Source organism: Ailuropoda melanoleuca, chromosome 18, assembly GCF_002007445.2.
Source record: "Ailuropoda melanoleuca isolate Jingjing chromosome 18, ASM200744v2, whole genome shotgun sequence".
Lineage (NCBI taxonomy): Eukaryota > Metazoa > Chordata > Mammalia > Carnivora > Ursidae > Ailuropoda > Ailuropoda melanoleuca.
Genome location: NC_048235.1, coordinates 28,173,128 through 28,186,751, shown reverse-complemented (window position 1 = coordinate 28,186,751; position 13,624 = coordinate 28,173,128). Strand labels below are relative to the sequence as shown.

Here is a 13,624-nt window from a genome sequence, read left to right as displayed (position 1 = left end):
ATTAGCCATCAGGGAAATTCAAGTCAAAACCATACTAAGATACGTATCACCTTACGCCAGTTAGAATGGCAAAAATTGACAACGCAAGAAACAATTGCTGGAGAGCATGTGGAGAAAGGGGATCCCTCCTACATTTTTGGGGGGAATGCAAGTTGGTACAGCCACTCTCGAAAACAGTGTGGAGGTCCCTTAAAAAGTTAAAAATTGAGCTACCCTATGATCCAGCNAATTGAGCTACCCTATGATCCAGCCATTGCACTACTGGGTATTTACCCCAAAGATACAGACATAGTGAAGAGAAGGGTCATATGCACCCCAATGCTCATAGCAGCAATGTCCACAATAGCCAAATCGTGGAAGGAACCGAGATGCCCTTCAACAGATGACTGGATTAAGAAGCTGTGGTCCATATATACAATGGAATATTACTCAGCTATCCAAATGAACAATTTCTCAACATTTGCTGCAACATGGACGGCACTGGAGGAGATAATGCTAAGTGAAATAAGTCAGGGGAACCTGGGTGGCACAGCGGTTCAGCGTCTGCCTTTGGCTCAGGGTGTGATCCCGGCGTTGTGGGATCGAGCACCACATCGGGCTCCTCTGCTATGAGCCTGCTTCTTCCTCTCCCACTCCCCCTGCTTGTGTTCCCTCTCTGGCTGTCTCTATCTCTGTCAAATAAATAAATAAAATCTTTAAAAAAAATGAAATATGTCAAGCAGAGAAAGACAATTATCGTATGATTTCTCTCGTCTATGGAACGTAAGATCTAGGAAGATCGGTAGGAGAAGAAAGGCATAAAGAAGAGGGGGTAATCAGAAGGGGGAATGAAGCATGAGAGACTATGGACTCTGAGAAACAAACTGAGGGCTTCAGAGGGAAGAGGGGTGGGAGATTGGGATAATCTGGTGATGGGTAATAAGGAGGCCACATATTGCATGGTGTACTGGGTGTTATACTCAACCAATGAATCATCGAACTTTACATCAAAAACCAGGGATTTACTGTATGGTGACTAACATAATATAATACAAAAATATTATTATAATATAAAAAATAATAAAATAAAATAAAATAGGATTTCCAAAAAAAAAAAAAAGAAGAATATCTCTGATAGCTTACAGAGAATTATTCATTGGTGGCATTGTTGTCTCAAAAAGGAAAAAAACCAAGTAGAGAGGCTCTTGATTCATTGTGACAAATGTGGAAATTAGCATTATTGAGTGGACAGGAAATGGAGAAGCCAAATTATGCGGGACTGAAAGGATAGGTGCTTTACTGGTGCATTGCCTTTTGAAGTATTTCTAAGGAAGCTTGGTCTCAACTCCATGACAGCTACACTTGATAAGGGTTCTGAAAGTATTTGGTTTCGTTACAAGAGGCCTGATTGTCATTTTGCAAAGGTACATGTGAATACTTGTCAGGCAAAGTTGGTAAGATGTGGCAACAGAGGCACATTGAACTGTTTTGATGAATTAACGTCATTCATCATAAGGGATTTTAAAAACTACTCTATGATTTTTTTTATTGATTTATTTTTTGGATGTTAAAAGCTTAATAATTTCCTGCAGGAGGAACAGCTGAAATCTCATGAAAGCAAGCTGAAGCAGATTACCACTGAGCTGGCTGAGCACCGCTCATATCCCCCAGACAAGAAAGTTAAAGCCAAGGAGATAGATGAATACAGACTGAAAGATCACTATCTGGAGTTTGAGGTATGTTGAACCTAAACGTAATAAATGTAATAAATGCCTATGCCTAAGTCATTTTACGATTTTTCTATGAGGCCGTTTTTTTTTTTTCTGCACTGTAACTGTAGGAAGTGTGCCTTGACCCTGACTCTAACTCGGGGGCTCCAGGCATGGTCTAGATCATGGTGGCCCCTCATATTCAGGATTCTGTATGAGCATCAAACATACATTTAAAAAAATAACTGTCAATTTATGCGCTTCAAAGCAAACAGCCTGCCTGGTTGGGATAATGTGTGCCTACCATGAGGAAAAACAACCGTAGATGGACATGCCAGAATGGGCAGCTGCCTTCCATGGGTCTGTGTCTCTTCCAGCAGAGTTTGAGTCAAAAAAACAAAGAAACAAAAAACGCAGTGGAGGGAATGAGCTACAGGGTGGCATGAAACATCAGCTTCTTCCTGCGTATTCTGCTCTTAGGCAACAGTGATGCGTTTCTCCTCTCCCCACCTGTATCCTTCAGAAGGAGATTGAGAACTAGGTCAATTGTGGCACATCCATCTATGTAATATATATAGCAAGTGTGATTATTAAAAAGAATGGGGTGGATCTATAATCGCTGGAAAGGTGAAAAATGTAAAAGCAAGTTGAAAGCAGTGCATATAGCAGACGTTAGCTTTGGCTACATTTTCTCCCCAGTTAGACAGTGTTGTAGGAAAGAACTTTAGGGTTCAAAGCCAATGGCCAAGAAAGAATTCTTGAGACGTCTTTGTTGCAAAAAGGGGGTTTATTAAAGCACGGGGATAGGACCCGTGGGCAGAAAGAGCTGCGCTTCAGTCATGAGGAGTGGTTCATTATATACTTTCAAGTTGGGAGGGGGTTAGGGAGAGTGTAAGTCTCTAAGAAATGTTCCAGGATCTTGAGGGGGCTAACTGTTGTTGGGAAAAGGTCATTTATTACTGTCTAATAAAACCTGAGTCATGAGACCCTTCAGATGTATATCAGTGGGCCATATGCTTGGAGGATGATTGCCAACATGTATCTTGGAGGGTAGAGATAAAGTTTCCAAAGGAATTTTTATATGTTAAAGGAGACACAGGATCCTGGGGTTGGTTTAAGGTAACCTGTTGCCCTTAGCAAAATGTCAACATCAAGGCAGTTTAGTCCCTAGAGGAGTGTCACTCTGCCTGTTTGACGGACTTGTCAGTGTGCTCTAGATAGTAAGAAAATTCAGTAATTTTTCTTCTGCCTTTGTTTCCCACATCAAGTGGCATTCCTCTCTTCAGCAGCCGCCTTGATTTTCCCCTACAACTACGCCCACAATTTATCTTATGAATAAAGTCCTAATCCTTAATTTAAGAGGATTTGGGTTCTTTCTATGTTTCTACCACACTGGTCTTTCCACAGCAGCCTCCATGTATGTCAGACACATTTCTGCCCACTCTCTCTGAGCACACTTTATGCCATTGTTCATCTTCTTTCTTCTGCCCCAAATGTTCTTCCCCTCATGTTCATTTCTGAAAGTCCTGTTCATCTTTCAAGATGCAGCTCAAATACCTCCTGAGGCAGTTTTGGAATGTTGTTGGGGTCCGGAGCCACAAGCCAAGAAAGAATTCTTGAGATGTCTTTGGTGCAAAAAAGGTGATTTTATTAAACCATGAGGACCGGACCATGGGCAGAAAGAGCTGCTGCACTGGGGTTGTGAGAAATGGCTGATTATATACTTGGGAGTTGGGGGAGGTAAGAAGAAAGGGAGGTATCCAAAAGGACTTTCATTTGCTCAGGATGCTGGCGGTCTGGCTATTGTTAGTTTAAGGTTGTTTTTCCTTCTAGTAAGGTATTAACATTAAGAGAGTTGGGAGTTATCTGGAGGAATGTTATACTCTGCCTATTTCAAGTATTCGTCAATGTGAAGCAGGTTATGAAGAAATTTAATTTTGGGGCGCCTGGGTGGCACAGCGGTTAAGCGTCTGCCTTCGGCTCAGGGCGTGATCCCGGCGTTGTGGGATCGAGCCCCACATCAGGCTCTTCTGCGATGAGCCTGCTTCTTCCTCTCCTACTCCCCCTGCTTGTGTTCCCTCTCTCGCTGGCTGTCTCTATCTCTGTCGAATAAATAAAAAAATAAATTAAAAAAAAAAAGAATTAAAAAAAAGAAATTTAATTTTATTTCCATTCCCTTTTGCCTTTGTTTCCCACATCACTATGGAGGGGAGGGTAATGTTAGAGCTCCATGAAATTGAGTCTATGGGTTTCTGAAAGTTAGGCTATTGATAAAAATGCTTTTTCCTTGTAAATCATTAAGACATTTGTAAACTGATAGGGACCAATGTCTTGTTGGACTGTGATCTCTGTTAGTTAACCATTTGGTTTTTCCTTTTCCCTTAGTTTTAGGGCAGCCAGGCGTGCCTGAGGATGTCACACAGATCCCACTTTGGGGGGAGGGTGGTTGCTGGGTATCAGCTTGTGCTTTGTCCTCAGTTTGCCTTCTGCTCCCTCATCACCTCCTATGAAAAGCCTACTCTGAACCTGTTAGCCGGGTTTAATCTGTTACAGTCCTTGCCCCAGTTGGCTTTATATCAAAGTTTTTCATTATCTCTTTGTATCTATAGTAGATTCCATAACACCTCCCCCTGCTCAACATAGTGAGACCTCGGAGTACAGAGACCTCGGAGTACAGAGACCTCAAGTTCATTTCTAATCTTTGCTTCATGTTTCCATATTGAATTGGACAGGATTTCATGGAAGCTTAAAAAAAGTATCTCCCTGAGTTATAGAATTTCTGTTATAAGATGTGGCATTTGATCCAGTGCAGGTCCATGGACTGGTTTTCTTCACGGTCAAGCAAGCCCTTGCTCTGAGGAGATGAAGAAAAACCTTTTAGTAAAGGTTAAAGTTTATTAGCAAAAACTATGGAAGCCTTAATGTGATTTGAAGTGGGGTTCAGGAGCAAACGGTCAAGGAAGAATTCTTGAGACATTTCGGTGCCAAAAAAAGGTGGTTTTATTAAAACGTGGGACGGGGCCCGTGGGCAGAGAGAGCTGCACTGCGATTATGAGGAGTGATTGGTTGGGAGGGGTAGAGACAAAGGAAGTTTCCAAAAGGATTTTTGTATGTTAACTCTTACAGGATCCCAGAGGCCTAGCTATTGTCAAGCTAAGGTGGTTTTTTCCTCTAGCAAAGCCTTAAAATTAAGACAGTTGGGAGTTCCTTGGAGGAATGTCATTCTCTGCCCGTCTCAAATCTTTTGTCAATGGGTTGCAAGTTATAAGGAAGTTTAATTTTATGTACATCTCTTTTGCCTTTTTTCTTCACATCAGCCTTACCAGCAAAAGACTGGAAAAATATTTTTTAAAAACAAACAAAAAACTTAAGCAGCTCATCTTTCTTTCCCCAGGCTTGTTCATTTTTGAGAAATGGGAGTATCTCAAAAAGCAATCATAATTCTTCACACTTCTAGAGTGGCGTTCAGCCATAGGCTCTTTTATTTTCACACATGCTGATTAAATTTCCCAACACCTCAGTCCTCTGTTTCCCATACTCAACAACTTACTTTGAGCCCTTGACTTTGAAAGCTAAGAGCCTGTTTCCAGGAGTGGGACTGGCTGCAAGACCGTGGAAAGATTGTCACTACTAAAAGCACTCCTTATTTTTTTTTTAAAGATTTTATTTATTTATTCGACAGAGAGAGAGACAGCCAGAGAGAGAGGGAACACAAGCAGGGGGAGTGGGAGAGGAAGAAGCAGGCTCACAGCAGAGGAGCCTGATGTGGGGCTCGATCCCATAACGCCGGGATCACGCCCTGAGCTGAAGGCAGACGCTTAACCGTTGTGCCACCCAGGCGCCCCAGCACTCCTTATTTTTAAACCTACTGTGGTACCTCTTTTCCAAAAACGTAACCTAACATGAGCAGCATTTTCATTTAGTGACATGGAACTTAGACCAAGCTTTGTGGGGATAAGTCTTGCTTTCATCGCACTGTCACCTCAAGGAACCTGAAGATAATCCACAACCTCTCGCCCATTCAAATCATACTCCTGTGCTAGTATGTCAGGCATGTTGAATCGTCTCTCAAGCTGCATTAACCTGTGTCTACCAGGAATGTAGAAGGGTATATGCTATCTAAACAGGTTTTTATAGAAGTAATCCTTTAAAAAGGTGAATTATTATTTTTCATTAATTTAAAATTGCAGTAGTATACCTTGTGGAGTCCACTTTGCTCTTCTTTCAGCAGCCAGAATTTGTCTCGTGTGTGTGCTTAGGGAGATCTTTTGTAGAGCACTGAGCAGACTGCTTCATTCCCTCATTGAATCTAATCTTGTTCCCTGAATAGGGGATGTGAGAGTGATTGACCATTTTGTGTATTTTGTTCACTGTTCTGTCCTCACTTTCTGGAGCATGCAGCCGAGTGCTCAATACATATTTGTTGAATGAATGAATGGAATTTTATTGTGTATATAAAAGATAACATCAAAGAAAGTAGTTCCCTGAGACAGCTTAGTAGGTCCCCTGAAAGCAAATCTGATAGGCAGGTGAGAACAGACAGCACTGTCTAGTTCATTGTGAACCACAAATGGGCAGTGACAGGGAGGGGAGTTTTAATCCTATCTGCATCCTGTCACCAAAAAGAATCACAGTCAGAAATGAGCTCTTTCACCTATTCCTGGAGAAAGAGCCTCCCTGTGGTTTCAAAACACAGAAAATTCTTATAATTTTTCACATCTTGGTAAAGAAAAACGCTTTTATTTTCTTAGAATATTAAGCTTTTAGTAATTATACTGGGAGTTGTTCCTAAATTTATGCATTTCATTTGTTTATATCCCAAGTTGCTTTCAGTACAATTCTTCATAGTGGGCCAAATTCACAGCTCTTTCTGTGCCTGAGAAATATTCTGTTATCGAAAATAGCCAAATTATGAAAAGAGCCCAAATGTCCACTGACTAATGAGTAGATAAAGAAGATATGGTGTATATATACAGTGGACTATTACTCAGCTATCAAAAAGAATGAAATCTTGCCATTTGCAACAATGTGGATGGAGCTAGAGTGTATTATGCTAAGTGAAATTTGTCAGAGAAAGACAAATACCATATGATTTCACTCATGTGGAACTAAAGAAACAAAACAGATGAACATGGGGGGAGAAAAGAGAAAGAAAGCAGAAAACAGACTCTTAACAATGGAGAACAAACTGAGGTTTGCTGGGGGGGAGGTGGGCACGGGAATGAGCTAAATGGGTGATGGGTATTAAGGAAGGCCCTTGTGATGAGCAGCAGGCATTATATGTAAGTGATGAGTCACTAAATTCTACTCATGAAACTGATATTATACTGTATGTTAACTAACTAGAATTTAAATGAAAACTTCAAAACAGAAAGAAAAAACACTACCTGTTACTGCCTCCTAATTTTTCTAGATACGTTTGTCTTAGACTGCTACCAATAAATGCCCAAAAAAAGAAAACAAAAGAAATATTCTCCTAACCCTGACTGACAGTAAATTACTAGAAACTGTACTAAGTAAAGTAGGTTCAGGGTTTGTTTCATTGTTTTTGTTTCTTGTTTTAAAGTCTATAAAAAGTCTACAGAGAGCAAGGATAATGGAAGTTACATTTATCTTACTAGCCTTAGCCTGAGAAATAGATTCTCGTTTACTCAGAGTTTCACTCAGAATGGGCTATAATTGACTAAATTCATGCCTGTCTCTCTGTTGACTGTTAGTTAGGGGGAGAAGGACAGTTTTGTTTTTTATTGGATTGGTAACTCCAAGCTATGGCTGTTAATTCTTTGGAAGAGTTCACTTGGAACCTAAATGTACTTTTGAAAGAGCTGTTAGATATCACAGGTCTCTGTTAAGAAACTCAGCATCATTTTCCAATTTTAAAAACTAAATATCAGAAATAGCCTCACTTCTTTATAAATTTTTGGACATAATGACAAGATGGAAAATTCACCCCAGAAGAGAGAACAAGAGGCAGTACTCACAGCCAGGGATTTAATCGATAGGGATATAAGTAAGATTTTTTTTTTATCTTATGTTAGTCAACAAATAGTACATCATTAGTTTTTGATGTAGTGTTCCATGATTCATTGTTTGTGTATAACACCCAGTGCTCCATGTAGTACATGCCCTCCTTAATACCCATCACCGGGCTAACCCTTCCCCCTATCCTCTCCCCCCTGAACCCCTCAGTTTGTTTCCTGTAGTCCACAGTCTCTCGTGGTTCATCTCACCCTCTGATTCCACCCCCCCCCCGTCATTTTTCCCTTCCTTCTCCTAGTGTCCTGAATGCTATTCCTTATGTTCCACATATAAGTGAAACTATATGATAATTGTCTTTCTCTGCTTGACTTATATCACTTAGCATTATCCCCTCCAGTTCCATCTATGTCGATGCAAATGGTGGGTATTCATACCTTCTGATGGCTGAGTAATATTCCATTGTATATAGGAACCACATCTTCTTTATCCATTCATCTACTGAAGGGCATCTCAGCTCCTTCCACAGTTTGGCTGTTGTGGACAATGCTGCTATGAACACTGGGGAGCATGTGCCCCTTCTTTTCACTACATCTGTATCTTTGGGGTAAATACTCAGTACTGTAATTTCTGGGTCATAGGGTAGCTCTATTTTTAACTTTTTGAGGAAACTCCATACTGTTTTCCAAAGTGGCTGTACCAACTTGCATTTCCACCAACAGTGTAAGAGGGTTCCTCTTTCTCCACATCCTCTCCAACATTTTTTGTTTCTTGCCTTGTCAATTTTTGCCATTCTAACTGGTGTAAGGTGGTATCTCAATGTGGTTTTGATTTGAATTTACCTGAAGGCTAATGATGTTGAACATTTTTTCATGTGTCTGTTAGCCATTCATATGTTTTCTTTGGAGAAGTTCCTGTTCATGTCTTCTGCCTATTTTTTGAGTTGATTATTTGTTTTTTGGGTATTGAGTTTGAGAAATTCTTTATAGATCTTGGATACCAGCCCTTTATCTTTAGTGTCATTTGCAAATATCTTCCCCCATTCTGTAGGTTGCCTTTTTGTTTTGTTGATTGTTTCCTTGCTGTGCAGAATCTTTTTATCTTGATGAAGTCCCAAAAGTTCATTTTTAGTTCTGTTTCCCTTGCCTTTGGAGATGGGTCTTGAAAGAAGTCGCTGTGGCTGTGTCGAGGAGGTTACTGCTTATGTTCTTCTCGAGGATTTTGATGGATTCCTGTCTCACATTGAGGTCTTTCATCCATTTTCTGTTTATCTTTGTGTATGGTGTAAGAGAATGGTCGAGTTTCATTCTTCTGTATATAGCTCTCCTGTTTTCCCATCAGCATTTATTGAAGAGACTGTCTTTTTTCCATTGGATATTCCTTCCTGCTTTGTCAAAGATTAGTTGACCATCAAGTTGAGGGTCCATATCTGGGCTCTCTGTTCTGTTCCGTTGATCTATGTGTCTGTTTTTGTGCCAGTGCCATGCTCTCTTGGTGATCACAGCTTTGTAATATAGCATGAAATCAGGCAACGTGATGCCCCCAGCTTTGTTTTTCTTTTTCAACATTTCTTTGGCAATTTGGGATCTTTTCTGGTTCCATACAAATTTTAGGATTGTTTGTTCCACCACTTTGAAAAATGCTATTGGTATTTAGATTGGGATGGCGTTGAAAACATACCTTGCTCTGGACAGCATAGACATTATAACATTGTTTATTCTTCCAATCTATGAACATGGAATGTTTTTCCTCTTTTTGTGTCTTCTTCAATTTCTTTCATAACTATTCTGTAGTTTCTAGAGTATAGATCCTTTTCATCTTTGGTTAGGTTTATTCCAAAATATCTTATGGTTTTTGGTGCTGTTGTAAATGGAATCGATTCCCTAACTTCTCTTTCTACAGTTACATTGTTAGTGTATAGGAAAGCAACTGATTTCTGTGCATTCATTTTGTATCCTGCCACATTACTGAATTTCTGTATGAGTTCTAGTAATTTGGGGGTGGAGTCTTTTGGGTTTTCCACATTAAGTATCATGTCATCTGCAAAGAGAGAGAGTTTGACTTCTTTGCCAATTTGAATGCCTTTTATTTCCTTTTTTGTCTTTTTTGTCTGATTGCTGAGGCTAGGACTTCTAGTACTATGTTGAACAATAGTGGTGAGAGTAGACATCCTTTTTGTGTTCCTGATCTTGAGGAAAAAGCTTTCAGCTTTTCCGCATTGAGAATGAAATTTGCTGTGGGCTTTTCATAGATAGTTTTTATGAAATTGAGGAATGTTCCCTCTATCCCTACACTCTGAAGAGTTTTAATCAAGAAAGGGTGAGGTATTTTGTTAAATGCTTTTTCTGCATCAGTTGAGAAGATCATATGGTTCTTGTCTCTTCTCTTATTAATGTGTTCTGTCACATTGATTGATTTGTGAACCCCTGCATCCAATGGATGAATCCTACCTGGTCGTGATGGATAATCCTTTTAATGTACTGTTGGATCCTCAGAGCTAGGATTTTGTTGAGAATTTTGGCATCCATATTCATCAGGGATATTGGTCTGTAATTCTCCTTTTTGTTGGGATCTTTGCCTGGTTTTGGAATCAAGGTAATGCTGGCCTCATAGAATGTGATTGGAAGTTTTCCTTCTGTTTCTATTTTTTTGAAACAGCTTCAGGAGAACAGGTATTATTTCTTCTTTGAATGTTTGGTTGAATTCCCTGGGGAATCCATCAGGCCCTGGACTCGTTTTTTGGGAGGTTTTTTTAATTACTGCTTCAATTTCGTTACTGGTTATTGATCTATTCAGATTGTCAGTTTCTTCCTGTTTCAGTCTTGGTAGTTTATAGGTTTCCAGGAAGGCACCCATTTCTTCCAGATTGCTTAATTTATTGGTTTATAGTTGTTGGTAATAATTTCTAATAATTGTTTCTGTTTCCTTGGTGTTAGTCATGATCTCTCTCCTTTCTTTCATAATTTTATTAATTTGGGTCCTTTCTCTTTTCTTTTGGATAAGTGTGGCCAGAGGTTTATCAAGCTTATTAAGTCTTTCAAAGAACCAGCTTCCAGTTTTGCTGATCTGCTCTATTGTATTTCTGGTTTCTATTTTATTAATCTCTGCCCTGATCTTAATTATTTCTGTTCTTCTGATTGACTTAGGCTTTATTTGTTGTTCTTTCTCCAGTTCTTTAAGGTGTAAAGTTAGTTTGTGTATTCGGGATTTTTCTATTTTTTTAAGTGAGGCTTGGATGGCTGTGTATTTCCCCCTTAGTACCACCTTTGCATTATCCCATAGGTTTTGGACCATTGTGTTTTCATTCTCATTGGTTTCAATGAATTGTTTAAGTTCTTCTTTGATTTCCTAGTTGACCCAAACATTCTTAAGCAGGATAGTCTTAAGCTTCCAGCTGTTTGAATTTTTCCAAATTTTTTCTTGTGATTAAGTTCCAGTTTCAAAGCATTGTGGTCTGAGAAACACGCAGGGAATAATCTCAATCTTTTGGTATTGGTTGAGACCTGATTTGTGACCCAGTGTGTGGTCCATTAAAGTAAGAAGTTGGAATGAGAATTCCAAACAAGGATTATAATGTTACCAGCTGGGCTTGAAAAAAGCATAGAAAACAATAAATGATTACTTATTGGTGAAATAAAAGAACTAAAATCTAATCACATCGAAATAAAAAATTCTCATACTGAGATGCAATAAAATATGGAGGCTCTAACTGCTAGGGTAAACAAGGGAGAAGAGAGAGTCAATGATATAGAAGATAAAATTATGGAGAATAAGGAAGCTGAGAAACAGAGATAAACAGCTACTAGATCATGAGGGGAGGGTTCGAGAGATCAGCGATACCATAAACTGAAACAATATTAGAATAACTGGAGCTCAGAGGAAGAGGAAAGAGAGAGAGAGAGAAAAACAGGTTTATTTGAAGAAATTATACCTGAGAACTTTCCTGATCTGGGGAAGAAAACAGGCATTCAAGTCCAGGAAGCACAGAGAACCCCCCCTCCAAAGTCAATAAAAATAGGTCAAACCTCAACATATTATACTGAAGCTTGCAAATTTCAGCGATAAATAGAAAATCCTGAAAGCAGCTGGGGACAAGAGGTCCTTAACCTACAAAAGTAGAAACATAAGGCTGGAAGCAGACCTGTCCACAGAGACCTGGCAGGCCAGAAAGGACTAGCATGTTATAGTTAAGGTACTAAATGAGAAAAATATGCAGCCAAGAACACTTTATGCAGCAAAGCTGTCATTCATAATAGAAGAAGAGATAAAGAGCTTTCAGGACAAACAGAAACTAAAAGAATTGGTGATCACTAAACTAGCCCTGCAAAGGGGATCCTTTAAATGAAGAGAGAACCCAAAAGTAAGAAAGACCAGAAAGTAACAGAGACAATCTACAGACACAGTGACTTCACCCGTAACAATGACATTAAGTTAATCTTTCAGTAATTACTCTGAATGTAAGTGGACTAAATACTCCAAATAAAATACACAGGGTATCAGATTCGATGAAAAAGGAGGACCCATCGATACGCTGTCTACAAGAGACTCATTTTAGACCCAAAGACACCTCCATATTGAAAGTAAGGAGGTGGAGAACATTTATCATGCTAATGGACATTAAAAGAAAGCTGGTGTAGCAATCCCTATATCAGACAAATGAGATTTTAAACCAAAAAGTGTAATAATTAGAGATGAAAAAGGACACTATATCATAATAAAAGGGTCTATCCAACAAGATCTAACAACAATAAGATACTTATGTTCCTAACTTGGGAGCAGCCAATTATATAAACCAATTAATAACAAAATTAAAGAAACACATCAATTATAATACAATAATATTAGGGGACTTCAACATCCCACTCACAGCAGTGAACAGATCTTCTAAGCAGATGATCAATAAGAACCTTGAATGACACATGGGACCAGATGGACTTAAAAGATATCTTCAGAGCATTTCATCCTAAAGCAGCAGAATATACATTCTTCTTGAGTGCACACAGAACATTCTTCAGTGTAGATCACATACAGGGTCACAAATGAGGTCTCAACCAGTACCAAAAGATTGGGAATATTCCCTGCATATTTCAGACTGCAGTGCTTCAAAACATGAACTCAATCACAGGAGAAAATTTGGAAGGAACACAGATACATGAAGGTAAAAGAACATCCTCCTTAAGAATAACAGTAGAACAGATCAATGAAATTAGGAGCTGGTTCTCTGAAACACTTAATAAAATTGACAAACCCATAAAGGTAAGAGGAAAGATCACAGCAACACTGAAGAAATACAAACAATTATAAGAACATATTATGAACATTAATGTCAACAATTGGGCAATCTGGAAGAAATGGATACATTCCTAGAAACATGTAAACTGCCAGAACTGAAACAGGAAGAAATAGAAAACCTGAACAGACCAATAACCAGCAAGGAAATTGAAGCAGTAATCAAGACGCTCCCAAAAAATGAGAGTCCAGGACCAGATGGTTTCCCGGGGGAATTCTACCAAACATTTAAAGGAAAAATAATACCTATTCTTCCGAAGCTGTTTCAAAACACTAATGGAAGGAAAACTTCCAAACTCGTTCTATGAGGCCAAACTTACCTTGATCCCAACACCAAAGAACCCACGAAAAAGGAAGATGACAGACCAATATCCCTGATGAACATGGATGCCCAAATTCTCACCAAGATACTTGCCAATAGGATCCAGCATTACATTAAAAGGATTATTCACCATGACCAAGTGGATTTATTCCTGGACTGCAGGGTAGTTCAACATCCGCAAATCAAACAATATGATATACCAGATTCATAAAAGAAAGGACAAGAACCATATGCTCCTCCTAATAGATGCAGAAAAAGCATTTGACAAATACAGCATCCTTTCTTTTTTTTTTTAATTTTATTTTATTATATTATGTTAATCACCATACAGTACATCCCCAGATTCCGA

At 39.1% G+C, this 13,624-nt stretch overlaps 1 protein-coding gene across 10 annotated transcripts in view; it reads left to right on the top strand.

Moving 5' to 3' along the window:
* PSD3 (pleckstrin and Sec7 domain containing 3) overlaps positions 1 to 13,624 on the top strand; it is a 744,476-nt gene that overhangs the window by 689,966 nt on the left and 40,886 nt on the right. For all 10 annotated transcript variants that reach the window (XM_034647652.1, XM_034647649.1, XM_034647651.1 and 7 more), the window contains one exon: positions 1,572 to 1,715. In XM_034647652.1, the coding sequence (XP_034503543.1) occupies positions 1,572 to 1,715 (144 nt within the window). The remainder of the gene's footprint in view (positions 1 to 1,571; positions 1,716 to 13,624) is intronic.